The sequence below is a fragment of the Cebidichthys violaceus genome, unplaced genomic scaffold (assembly GCF_023349555.1).
Source record: "Cebidichthys violaceus isolate CVI_PGR_0920_01 unplaced genomic scaffold, fCebVio1.0.p SCAF_8, whole genome shotgun sequence".
Lineage (NCBI taxonomy): Eukaryota > Metazoa > Chordata > Actinopteri > Perciformes > Stichaeidae > Cebidichthys > Cebidichthys violaceus.
The window spans coordinates 13,834,908-13,849,100 of NW_027176964.1; the positions used below are offsets into that span (position 1 = coordinate 13,834,908).

General features: G+C 42.3%; 1 protein-coding gene across 2 annotated transcripts in view; it reads right to left on the reverse strand.

Moving 5' to 3' along the window:
• The window catches only part of st6galnac5a (ST6 (alpha-N-acetyl-neuraminyl-2,3-beta-galactosyl-1,3)-N-acetylgalactosaminide alpha-2,6-sialyltransferase 5a), a 42,452-nt gene that overhangs the window by 13,012 nt on the left and 15,247 nt on the right, over window positions 1-14,193 (reverse strand). For both annotated transcript variants that reach the window (XM_068701929.1, XM_068701928.1), the window contains exon 3: window positions 2,250-2,662. In XM_068701929.1, the coding sequence (XP_068558030.1) occupies window positions 2,250-2,662 (413 nt within the window). The remainder of the gene's footprint in view (window positions 1-2,249; window positions 2,663-14,193) is intronic.

Genomic DNA, 14,193 nt, shown 5'->3' on the forward strand with positions numbered 1-14,193 from the left:
TGCTCACTGTAAACATTCACCATGATAGTAGGTACTGATCCTGAAGGATGACTGTCTGAGCTATTCACCACATCCTCTACTTGGCAATTTCCTCCCTGACATCTGTCTTAAAGCTGAAATCCGATTCATTCTCCATTGACACCCCGGACAAAGAGAGAAAGGGACACAAACAGAGTGTGTGTGTGTGTGTGTGTGTGTGTGTGTGTGTGTGTGTGTGTGTGTGTGTGTGTGTGTGTGTGTGTGAGAGGTAGCATTTTCATTAAGCATTAATGACCAAGGGACTGAGAGGGACACTGAGAGGGACACTCAGCTTGGACTCGCTCAATTTGAGTCTTTTAACACTTTCACCTTCGTGATGCATTCAAAGGGTAGCAGGAACCTCCAACATCGTAACGTTTCATTAAACCAGAGTTTACTTACTGATGTCTTTCTAGCTTGATTTTCAAGAACAACTCACACTATCAAGGCAAAGTCGTACTTTTCGACAGCCAACTCATATATTTGATTCTTGGTGCTTCTCACCAGGAGTAAAAGTACCAACTGTCAGCGCTGTGTTGCTATGTAAATATAAACTACTACCCGTTCACAACTACACACTGAAGTTGATGTATTACCTAGTTTAACCTCGTTCTGCAGTATCCCCTGCTGAGTGGATGCCGGCGTCTACATGTGAAACAAGTGGCTCATGAACCAAAATTAAAGACAGCATCAAATGGAGGGTCTCAAAATTATTAGCAACTTATAAGTTACAAATATGTGAATCAATCTGTTGTTTTGTAATTAATATAAGAAACCTGTTTCTATTGTTATTTCAACCTGAGTGCACCATGTGTAAGTCAAAGAATATTTAAAGGCATTCAACTGTCTCTATGAAAGCTGATTTTCATAATGTTTTGAAAATTTGGTGGTTTAGTATTGTAAAATATGTATTTTGTTGTTACAGTCAGAGCTCGAATTGGATTTAGGACATGAATTGTGCACAAGAGATATTCATTTGAGGATACACATGACTCTCTTATAGTACAACACAGTGACGATGTGGTAAAGAATGTTGTAGAAGGTATCAACCATGAGTGTTAGTAATGTGTTGACTGTGTTGCTCTGAAGTTCAGACGATGCTTTATTGTCAAATAACAACCGTATGGAATTGGCCTTTCAACTGGACTCATGTTAAACCACATGTTGTACCTCACACTGCTGCAACCTTGTTTTGTGCCGAGGCGGCAACCTCTGGTTCTGACGAGTGAAGCCGATGCGGAAGTGTTTTAAAACTTGCATTCTCTCTACCGACCAGCAGGAGGCGACTCCTCCTCCGGTTGCAAAAAGAAGTCGATTTAGTAAATTATCATCCCTTTTAAAGTAAAATAGATCATAAAGCGGAGTACGCTTTAGGGCGGGCTTACTGTAATTGACAGGTCGCTGCCGCTACCAGAGCTGTATACAGCGTCTCTACGTAAATCCTCCGCATTCCAAGTATGGTAACTTCTGTTCATTGGTTGCGGGAAAAAACAACATGGCGACAGCCGTAATCCAAGAGAGCGACAGTGAAATCGCCAAACTCAAGACTTCAGACCGGCAGTCCACAAACCAATCGGTGACGTCATGATGACTACGTCCACTTCTTATATACAGTCTATATGCAGGACCTATTTTGCCCAATCCTTACCATAACTACACGTAACCGCATAGCTTTAGAGAGTTGTTGTGCTGCCTGTACTCAACATGATGAATACTGGCCCTTAAGCACTGGTGATAGTAATAGACTTGAATATGCAAGTTAAGCACACTGGTATGATCTTTTAACCAAAAACATGACCCCAATATAGGGGGTCATGTTTATTCATGTTATTCAGGGCTCCAAATAAAGATCATTTTTATCATCTGTCATTTTTTGTGTGTTTAATAATGTATTTATTTTTAGTCAATAAAATACACCAACCACAGTTTACAGCAAAAGGTGAAGCTGTTAAATGTCTAAAGTCTAAATACAAAAGATACATATAATTTAAATCATAAAGCAGCAAACGCTCACATTCGAAAATCTTGAACCAACAAACGTTTGGAAGATTTCCTTGATGAACTTTAATCTGAACCTCTTACACAAAAATTGCTGGTTTATTTTCTGTTGATCTACTACTACTCTGTTCATTAAACATCGACCAAATGCGCTTTCCTCAATGCATCGCATCGTTAGAATCCTTATTACTTATTGCATTCCTGTACACTCATTGTGATCATCTTTTCCTCACCTGTCCTTGCCGGTCTCCTTCTTGAAGAGCTCGTCGAACTGCAGCATCTTCTGCCAGGAGATGATGTAGACTTTGAGTTTGGGCAGCACCTGGTTCATCAGCCTCAGGTTATTGTAAACAAGGCCCTTCCCGTCGCGCCTCATATAGCTGCTGGGGCCCCAGAAGATGAACACCGTGTCCTGACTGGCGTTGAGCAGCTCGTGGCGATTCCGCAGGACCCTCTGCATGCTGGAGTGAGCGATGACGCGCAGGGATGTTCGCCGGCCGACGTCTCCCGCGTAACCCCTGGCGGTGGGGGCGTCGTTCATGCGGATGACGCACTCGGCCCGGTCGATCTCTTCACCCCGACCGCCTCCGATGAGGTGACCCGAGCTGGTCACCAGGGCACAGGTCTGGCAGTGCATCCTGGGAGGCTGATTGATGGGGGGGGGGGGGGGGGAACAAGAATAACGTAAACAGAACATAACTTTTTCAAAATAATATATACTGATCATCACAATATTTGGCCTCCTCATTCCCTGTGGAAGCACTCGCAGCACTGGCAGCAGAATGTTTTTGTTTTGCACCATATTTGTTATAAATTCTACAAACTATTTTTTTTTTTTCCAGAAGTCAAAACTGCTCTGAAAGTTGTGTTTAGCCCCAGTTTATAGAGAAATATGCAAAGCAGACAGAAATGCACACCTAGGGGAACTTTGGTAAAAAGCTTCGCTATGTGTTTGAGGTAGGAAATGCTTTGTTGACAAATGGGCTGCGACGGAGCCTCGTGGGGATATGCAGCTTGTCATATTGCTTTGCGATTGGTAGAAACCCCGGGGTCTTACAAAGGATTCACCTTACATCTTTCTCCCACTCGCACACAACAGAGGAATGTGTGTTTACCTCCCAAACAACAGTCCTGGTACATAAAATTCATGTTGAAATCTTATCAAATATGAACCTATAAAGTATTCAGCATTTTATATATTTGAAACTCAGGGAACTCTTTAGGATATTTATGAAAGATGATGACATAACAATTAGGAATATGTGGATTAAATATGACCACAAACCTGTTTACTACTTTATCTTTGTACCTTTTCAACAGGATGAAACACACCTGATCAGGGGATTTGTTTGACTCGGTATGCCTTTGTTTTGTTACAAGTGAGTGTACATGTGAGTTCCTATACGGGTACATACTGTATATGCATGCACTTACTTAGCCTCATGTTCTTTGTTTTTCTTTATGCTTGATTGGTGAGAGCTGTGTTCTCTCGTCTCCTTTTTTCTTTGTATTATTATTCATATCCTGCATTTTTAAAACCTTTATAATTAAACAAACACCGCCAGAGCCAACAAAAAGAATGAATAAAATATCAGTGTTGCATATTGTCAAACAAACCCAGGAAGGGATAGCGATCAATTAATGATTTGTTTCTAATCAAAAATAAAACAATGTCTGATTCCAGCTTCACATTTTTGAATATTTGCTTTTTTAATACAATATGTTTTTTAACTGAATATCTTTGTGTTTTTGACTGTTGGTAGGACAAAACAAGCAATTTGAATATGTCAATAGGGAATATTGCGACGTACAGATTTGAACTATTTTCTGACATTTTATGGACCAAAGAGATTAAATGAGAAAATAATTGACAAATTGATAAGCAATACAAATAATATTTGCACATATGCATATGTCATATCCGTGTAAACTTTTTAAAAAGGGCATCCTGGCCATTCCACCAATGCGACAAGCATTTTGTGGTATTTTGTTGATTTAAATTATAGCTGTAATTATAAAAAATATATGATGTATATGTATTTTGACATCTTCCAGATTATTCCGCTGTTTTTTTTTCTACAGTCATACAAAAAATTCATCCCCCGTTCAGACTCAGACATTGTTTGAAACTACATTACCAGTCATGCATTTGTACATGTACAGTTCATTAAGTACATGGCCTCTTTTTCTCTTCAGCCCTGCCATGTGCAAGCACATAAATCATTAATATAAACCTATTTGTGTATGTTAAGCTGCTCTGCATGTTGGCAGAGTGTGTGTGTGTGTGTGTGTGTGTGTGTGTATGTGTGTGTGTGTGTGTGAGGCTGCTACATGTGTACTTCTTATGCGTGCATGTGGGTGTGTCTGTGCTTTCCCCCCTGCACTGAAAAGCAATCATATGCAAAACCAGGTTCTGCAGAGCCCTCTAATGCCCCCTGAAATATCTCCCCAGCAGAAATATGGTGGTTATTTACATTCTTATTGCCATAACACATTTACATTTTCAAGACATTAACAAGAACAAATGATTATAGCTGGATGTGTGTGTGTGTGTGTGTGTGTGTAAATGTGTCATTATCATCCTCATCTTCTGACTTTGACTTAGTGGCAGATTACCAGCTGAACAGCCTCATCTGGTTAATGAGACCTTGAGAAGCAGGGGGAGAAGGATACAGAGAGGGAAGGTGGGAAAGAGAAAGAAGTGTTAAATGCAAGGAAAAACAAAAGATGGCAAAAGAGAAAGAGATATATAGAGGCAGTGAGAGCCACCTCGGTGCCACAGTGTTTGATGAAATGTTGAGCTAATGAGGTCCTAGCGGTCTACACCAACACCAGCAGCAGCAGCATCCATCCATTCCTTCCATCTGCTTCACACCCCACCTTTTCCCCTCTCCCACCTGGCAGCACCTTGACAGCCAATCTGGCAGTAGAGCAGCAGCACCAGTGGAGCAGGTCAGAAATCCCATTTTCACCCAGGGGCTTTTAAGTGGCTCCACAGACGCTATTCTCTCTTCCTCTGTCTCACAGAGAATGTAAGTGGGCCTTGCTGCCCAGAATTGGCCACTTCAGGGAGCTCGGTCAGGCTATTACCAAGAAATCGGCTGGATGGTCTGGACAACGCTCTCCATTTCAGCCGGAATTACGTGACCCATGCAATATGCTGGTTTGGGCTGAGGCGATTGAGTCGATGCAAACTGCAGTTTACCTAACAACTGGCTCAGAGAAACTCATGAATCCTAAAAAAAACCCCTCTACATTTCATTAAATTTCATTCAAATTTAATTTATCCGCGACAAAACTCCACTCAACGATTCATGTGATTAATAGTTCATTATTCAAAGCACGTCTATCAGTGCGCTAGAAAGAACAAAGCCAGCAATTTCAAACACAACGAAATACCTTTGATCATAATTAAAAGATTTGCTGCGTTTAAACTCCGGCTGCTGAGGTTCTTTAAAAGTGTACTCCATCAGCGTCCCGTTACATCATCCGATCAAAGCTTCAATCAGTAATGTAACCCAAGTGAATATCCCAGCTAAATTATGTATCCTGATTAACATGAGGCTATGTTTGGCTTACTGGAGGCATAAAAATAGACATAAGAAAGAAAAATGTAAATCTGAACTGACTTTTCCAAGAAGCCAATTTTATTTTTCGGATAATCTAACAATAAAAAACATGAAATGAGCTTATTTCATTGTTCAATTCACAATAACACACGAGTCCCCGCCGTTTATTCTACAAACTGAGTGTAGTTTGGTCAACAATGGATTTAGAGTCATTCTCAAAAGCTGATAAGGGAGTGAAAGGTAGTTTTATCTATTATATGCCTCGATCTATCAAGATAGCCTCACTAACATGTATTTATTATTCAGCCAGTTCCCAAACCTTATGGATTGTGAGCACATGTCCTGTTTCATGTTTGTCCAATATTTCACAACGAAAGGAAAGGTAAAGAGAAAACAAATCCTGAAAACAGATTTTTGTCGCTAACTTCGATTTTTCTTTCCTCTTCCTGAAATCATCACACAAACACTTTGATAAGTAGCTCCACCTAACCAGCTCAGCGATATTAAAGACATGTTGCATGGCCTTGTGAGCCGCTGCCGTCTGACCCGACTTTCAAACTGAGGCCTTTTAAAAAAAGAGATAACTAATTCAGTGCCTATGCATGTAGGGCACAATATGTGTATAAATACCCATATGTCAGCTGTATGTATAGTTTCTCACGTGAGGCATGAGCATGTGCAGGCTTTGGAAACAAATTTCCCTCCAGGGACAAAAAAAGATGATCCATCTATTCTCTAATTGACTGAAGAGGTACAGAGAAGTTATTAAGATAAAACATGTGATAGTTGTAAAGCTGCTACTAACTATTATTCTTAATACATTGATTCTTTTTAAGATTGGCTGATTCATCTTTTGGTCTCTAATATAGAAACTAATAAAAAATGTCCATCACAGGTTCCCATAAAAACTCGCTTGGTCCAAAATTCAATTTACTATCATGTCAAATAGAGAAAAGCAATAAATCTGCACATTTGAGAAGCTCGAACTAACTTACGTATAAGCTCACAACACGACAAAATAGTTTTTCATTTCATAATGAGATTTCCAGCCTAAGGGGTGACCTTGTCCCACTTGTGGCAAACAACGGGAGCCTGTCCTGGTTTCATTAAGCCCCCCCATCCATCCACAGTGGCCTAGTAAAAAGTACAAAAACACCAACATTCAGACATTCAGTCACATCTCTGCTCCGCCTGCCGGAGCGACAACCCAGACAGCCAGGGTCGCCCTCCTCTGTTTCCTCATTCTGGTCGGCATTCCGAACCCTCCTCTGCTTCTAGCGAGCCCGTCCTTCACGGGGGGGATGCATGAACCATCACTGCCTGCCCACCGCTCAGCCTGCCAGACTTCCTGACCCGAGGAGAACATGGCTGTCAGAGCCGCGTGGATTAACCTTGAGAAAGATGGTGGAGGGGATGTAAGTAAGAGGCAGCTCGAGTCTCAGACCACCTGGGGAGGCGGGATCCTTGAGAGCAGAGGGGGGGTGGGGGGGTGGGGGGGACCAAAGGCAGTGTTCTGGTGTTGATTCAAGCACTGACTGAACATGATGCCCGCCACTGAAAATGTGTGTCCCGTGTTACTAAGGCTGTTCTGGACAAGCCTGGTATTGTTGAGTGGCATTTACAGGTCATGAACAAGTGTGTGTAATCAAATGACAGAAAGCAATATGACTCATATAGTCACACAATGTTACTGTGATTGTAGTTGGAAAAGATCGTGCCGTTCGGTCGGGCCTGATTGGCTTCGTAGCCAGTACTCAGAGCCCTTCACTGCCCATGGGTAACACGGGCAATAATTGGTGGTTTAAACTCACATGGGTCTTAAGGGGGCATGAAATCAGCTTTAATTCCTCACCCGACTCCCCCCTCTCCATTCCCTGGCTTAGCTCGGTCCCTTGAGGAAAAGACATACTCACACTGCAGTGAACCATTACGCCTGACGTGTGCCATACCCCCTCAGAGCGGAGAAATGCCATTCCAGTGTTGTTATTGATTTTGTGTGGGTGAATGCAGTAGGACGGGGGGGGGGGGGGGGCAGGATCGAGCGAGGGCTTAGTGAGGATGCCGGGTCTTCAAGGATGCGAAACTGAGGATATGGCCGGTAAATGTGCGGGCTGAGAGGCGGCAATCATGCAGCCCAGCAGGATGCAGTCTGGCTGTCTAGTATCGAGATACAACAACAGAACAGAACATTTTCAGCCTCCTCAGAGCCTCAGGCATGACCTTTAGACTCGCCAAAGACTCCTTTGTTTTCTGTAGCCTCCTCAAAGAGAAGCCTTCCACACATGGTCAAAGATAATGATGGCTGGAAGCAAAAAATGCTGTAAAAAAAAAGAAAAGAAAAGAGGTGTAAATTCTGACCTCAAAATACATCCAAGTATCTTTTATTATTGTACTTCACCCTGTTCATGTGTTGCTCACTGGATTACGATCGCAGCTTTTGCCCTCCATGGCCCATGGGTCACATTCTCCAATGGTGAGGAGAAATATCAGAAAATAACCAACACACGCAGAATAAGGCACTTATTTTGAATGAATGACAAAATGGTAGCACCACACTGCCAACATAGATGACTAAAGCAGTGTCAATTAACAAAAACACAAACTAACAAAAATATGTTTTTTTCCCATGACTGAGACGAGATGATGACGAGACCGACGCCATTAAACACTAACTGACTACGTATTATAAAATTCTTCTTTTCAGTGCAGCAGTTTCATTTCCTGTGCTGCGTCGAATCAGGACCACGTCGGCAGCACACAAAGAGCAGCGAGGGGGACTCGGGTTAACTCACTTACTTCAGTTAAGTGAAATCTAAACTGACTGAAATGTTCAATATAATCTGATGACTACAAAAGAAAAGAAATGCTGAATAGCATAAAAAAAAAATCCTAGAACAAAATCAACATCAACTAAGTGAAGAAGGACAGACTGGTGGGGGAAATGGCATGAACACCCTTCTGTGTAAAGCCAGCTGTTTCTAACAGCGGGGTTAAGTTAAATTAAATCTCACTGCGGTGAACCTCGGGGGTATTCACAATGCTAATCAGTAAAATTGTCTGTGAAAAAAAGGCCATAAAGAAAGCCAAACGATCTGTTAAAAAAATAAAGGCAAATGCCCTAAAAAACAAGTTAATTTCTTAAGTTGGTTGCTGCTGTGAGAGCCAAAATGTACAATTTATGATGGGAGATGATAAAAAGGGAGAGGAAGAAGTGTGTGTGTGTGTGTGTGTGTGTGTGTGTGTGTGTGTGTGTGTGTGTGTGTGGGGTGGGGGTGTGGGGGGGGGTTGGAAGGATAAAGAAATTAAATAGGAGGGAGGGAGTGAAAGAGTAAATGAATGGAGAACTAACGAATAGAGAAACAAAATGGCCTTGAGAGCCGATAGCAGCAAAGGAGGAGCGGGTGTGAGGGGCGGTACGAATACAGTTACCAATTAGAGTAAAATCTCAACAGCTGGAGGCAACAGCAGAGAGGAAAGAAAAAGTGAATTCAGTTAAAGGCGCTCTGTTTAGAGGAGACCTGCTTCTACTGTGCTGATGAGTACACAGGCTGAGTGCTGCGGGGCAGAGTCGATGGAGGAGGGCTTATTTGGAGCAGTTTGTCCGGCATGCACGTTTGACCGGTCATTAGAGAGAGCTGAGGTGGGGAGCGAGCGCTGCTGAGCTCTAATGAAGACGGGGAGGGAGGGGAGAGAAAGGGAGGGTGGATATCGAAACAGGGGCAATTAGGGATTCCAGCGATCAGCGGTGGTACTCCAGGTTGACAGCTCCTGCTGCTCCGACGCTCTGGTCTTAATTAGGGCAGAGTTTTCTGTGAACACCTTGAAAAGAAGACATCTTTGATGGAGGGCAATTATCTACTTCAAAATATAAAAAAATAGCATCTGGCCTAAAAAGAAACTTCTGAAAGTTCATTGATGAAGGTAGAGGATTTGGCTTTTTTTTGGGATAAATGACACGGTTGATGATCTAGGGTGGGTACTGGCTGAAACAAGAGCCGATAACATCCAGAGCATTTGAAGAAGAGGACAGATTGTGGGCCACGCTCTGATCCTCAAAGCAAGCGGGACTGTAAAGAGGGCTCTTCACGGTGTGTGTGTGTGTGTGTGTGTGTGTGTGTGTGTGTGTGACAAAAAAAGAGAGAAATTCAACACAGACAGCGCTGCAGAGCAGAGATTTAATATGCGCCTGTGTGCACACGTTTGTGATCAAAGTAAAAGTGTACAGCCTTTGGAGAGGGATGCAACACTTAACAGGACATCAGAGTCTCTCTCAAACACACACACACACACACACACACACACACACACACACACACACACATCTGGCACTATGACTGCACACTTTTAAAAACAAAGTGCGATCAAACCCACAACCAGAACAATTCAGTAATGACTCCCAAATGTAAGGGACAGTTCAGCAGTCCAGAACCTCATGCTGTTTTTGTTCATTTATCAAAAAATAAAAAAGCAGATAATAGAGAACTGGGTTAGAGTGGGAGAACATTTTTTTAATCAGGATAAAGTTTTAAAACAGTGTAAACAAAAACAGATACGATATATACGGTTAATGGCAGCGCAAACTAAATGGTTACCTGGTGTCAATTAAACTGAATAAAGTCGAAAATGGAAAATTGCCAGCCACTAATTAATTAGCAGAGAGGCGAGACACTTCCCACAGACTAAATCAATTTAACAAAAGCAACAGATTGTTTTAAAATTCATCTTGGAGAAACAAACGACATCATTTGCTCTCATGAAGTGTCCTCAGCCATATATGACTGTTGGCTGTCTTATCAGTTTAAAAAAAGGATGAATATCACTTTGGTGTGGAAATGTTTCACACGTAGTTTTCCCACATGCATCAAGCCTGTAGAGGCAGCAGGAATAGACAGAGAGGAAGAGGGAAGACGCCAACTTTGGATCCCCGACTGTCGGTGTTAAGGACAGTAGAGCTTTAGGTCTGGGTACAAAAACTAGACTATTTGTTGTTTTTAAAAATACTCCAAACAAACTGTGGTTACATTTTTCAGAGCAGCGGCGTCGTCGGGTCATTTTGCAGCTTAAACCTTGAATGTTTTGAGTGTCTCTCTGAATACTATTTTAATGTAAGTGAACACTGCTGTTCATTTCCTGCACGCATTTAGACACCATCAGTTTGGTTGTTCATTCCATAAGTCTGTTGTGTTTCCCGTGTGCTCTTTATTGAGCTGAACCAGAACCAGAGGACAATTCATAGAAATTGATTTTTTTGTCGGCGCCTGCTGCAGTGAATCGTTCTCTTTGAAATGTATCATATTGTCATATACATTTTTTACACATATATGAAATTTAGCCTCTGCTTTTAGCCCTGCTGAGAAGCGCCCGGGGAGCAATTAGGGGTTCAGTGTCTTGCTCAGGGACACTTTGACACAGGACACGTGTCAGGTAAGGATCGAACCGTCGACCTTGCGGTTACCAGACGACCCTCTTAACCCAGTGTGGGTTAAGAGGGTCTTAACTCTGGTCCTGTAATTTATCAGATTTCTTTTTATAATTTCAAACATAAACACAAAGCTTTCTCAGGTCACTAGATCCGTCTGTCCACAGCTCATTTTTTTATCAATATGGAGATGCTTGCTTACCCGAATTAAAATAATGAATAACCGTCTTTGAGAAACAACTTGAATTCCACTGAATTAGTGGAGCCATATGGCCAAATAATAGTAGATAAACACGCACAACAGCACAGTAAGGAAAACACTTTTTTCACAGTAATGTGAAAAGACTTCTGTCCCTTAACTTTTTGGAAGGAACTTGATTTAAAGTTAATCCTGGTTAGTGCAACCAACATTTATATATTACCCACATCAGATCCGTGAGCCTTCCTTTTTGAGCGCTTGTGGGCTGATTTCATTGGAGGGAAGGCCAATACGACCGGACCAACAGTCCACATTGAAGACGATGTCTATGTTATTCAGAATATGACAACATTCCAAATCTGATACAAGTCATGTAAACTATTTTCTGTTTTCATATTCCGAATATGGCCTTGTTTTGAATGTAGCATTTTCTGATTAAGACATAAATATATAGGAATATACCAACATTATCCAGGGGCAAGGAGCATTCTTTATACATGTCTACAGGTGCATCTGTAATATGTGTTTCAATCAGGGTTTTTACCACAGATTGCGACACACGGCCTCTTGCCTGTTAACGGTTGTAGACAAACCCACTAGCCAACAGTTTGCTTGGCTGAGGTAGAGGTGCACCCCTTAAGGAAAATGAGACATTTCTGGTCGGAAGGAGAAACACACCTTTTAAACATTATCGAAGACTTGGACATCAACAGGTTTTTGGATATGGACACATATTGTAATGCTTCATGAGATGATTACGCACTGGGAAATAAAAAAATTCATTCTGACAAAAAAAAGAGAAAAGTTTTCTTTTCTAAATTTCTCTAATATTTGCATCTTTTCGTGCAAAAATAATCACAGTTATACTTCTTGGCCTCTCAAATGATTCCCGTGAAATAATCAAAGAAGTGAACATGTTGACTGCTCACTGAACGACGAGAGCTCACAAGAAGATGAAGCGGTCACAATCAAAAACACAACTACACACATAGAATTTAGAAAAAAAAACAAGAACACAATTGTTCTCCTCAAAGTTGTAGCATCATTTCTGTAACAAGAAAACCACAGTGCGAAAACTTCTACAATAATTATTATACAGGTGTTGTTGTGTGTGTCCACCCACACTGAATCCACAGCTTCGTTTCTGTCTCACGCTCTACTCTGCTGCACAGCTGCCCCGATCTAAAATGCCCTTGTATCTCAAACAGCAAACACCTCTGCAGATCACGAGATAGACAGACAGCACGACTCTGCCCCGAAGGCAAGACTCTGTGTCATTAAACCTTAACTCTCCTCACCACCTGCGCAGAGAAGGTGAAAGGAAGAATGCTGCACCTTGTTTCTTTCTCTCTCTTTTCTAGCAGATCAAATTTGAACCTCCACCTCCTCCTCCTCTTCTTCCTCACCTCGCCCGGTGATGTTGACCCAAGAAGAGAAACACTTGCAGCGAGTTTCTATTAGTATGAGCTGCTAGAGAGACCGGACTCAGGCAGCCCGACGAGTCAAGCCAGTGGGAGTGTGGAGACAATCGGGTTGCGCCTTTATACAGACCACACTCCTTTGCCTTAATTGGCTCCATATCAGCCTGCTAGCCACCGGTGCAGACTGTACAATGGTGTAGCCACTGTGTTTGTCCCCATAACCTCCACCCAGATAGAGGAGGAGAGAGCTACAGCTGTGAGGACCACACACAGACACACATCCCTGTAGGAATGATTGCCTTGGCATGAATACAAAACATGAGGTGCAATTTACCAGGCCAAAGAATCTCTCACTCTCTGGGCTCTGAAATCTAGCAGGAGGTGGCGAGTGGAGTAAATGGAGGAGGGGAAAAGCCAGGAGGAAATGACAGAAGGACATTAGGGAGAGAGAGGGAGGCAAAAAGACAAAGAGAGAGGGGGAGGATTTGACAGACAGAGGCGGGCTGAGGAAGGGAGGAAAATGAAAGGCAATCTGATGGATGAAAAAGAGGAGCAAGAAAAAGGAGTGGCTGTCAGAGAAAGAAGCACTTTGGAGACCAACAAAACTAGGGCAGGGCCTTCACAGAGACATAAGAGGGATTTCAGGGGCATCTTTTGATGACGGAGAAGTTAGACTCGTTTCACAGACGCATTGAAGTCATGATATCTGATAAGGTCATCAAGCGACGCTGTGTCCTCGAAAACATCATGAAAACATCTGCAGGATTTCTCCTCCTGAGCGCTTCCAGACACCTGACGTCTGCACTTGAGTAAGATTTCACATTTTTCACAAGTGAACTCGTGGTGGCCTTCATCGTCACACCGTTTTATTGATGTTCCCCTTATTCTCTCAGATCAGTTGTTTGGAATGATGGGTCATGGTGATCGCACATGCGGAGTGATAAACAGTTGACTGCAATCGATAACGAGAAGATGTTCTTGTTAAGAGAAGTCTGGAGAGAGTAATGGCCCGGAGGACTGAGCACAAGGTGTGCGCCACTATTTCACGTTCACGTCACGTCCAACCCTGCACTGCAAAAGTTCCTTTTCGACACAAGATACAGCGAGTTGAAAATGAAACTGAAAGATAAAAGGTGCAGCATAATCCGAGAGCGTGAAGTAGAATATATGCACGGTGAGGGACAGCGGGAGGAAATTTTAATATGGAACTCAGGCGAACTGTTAACTGTCAAACTCGAGATGACATGTTTATTTGTGAACAAGGGCAAACAGGCAATTTTCACACCAACGCAAGAAACTTCTTCTTCCAGACTGGAGACCGGCTGTTAAATCTTGGAGTGCGAGTGTAATAAATCCCGTTGAGATAAATCCCAAAGGAGCAATTACTGTTGTGTTCTATAATATATGCAATTTAACAACAAGCCAAAGAAAAACAAAAAGGAGATATCAATAATACATCACCAAAACTACAGTACCGATGTGGAGGAAAGCTCTGCTTCACTCTGAAAACATTTTCAATGCTAAATATTCTAGTTGGAGCTTGTCCATTATGTGCTGGAACCGAGGATG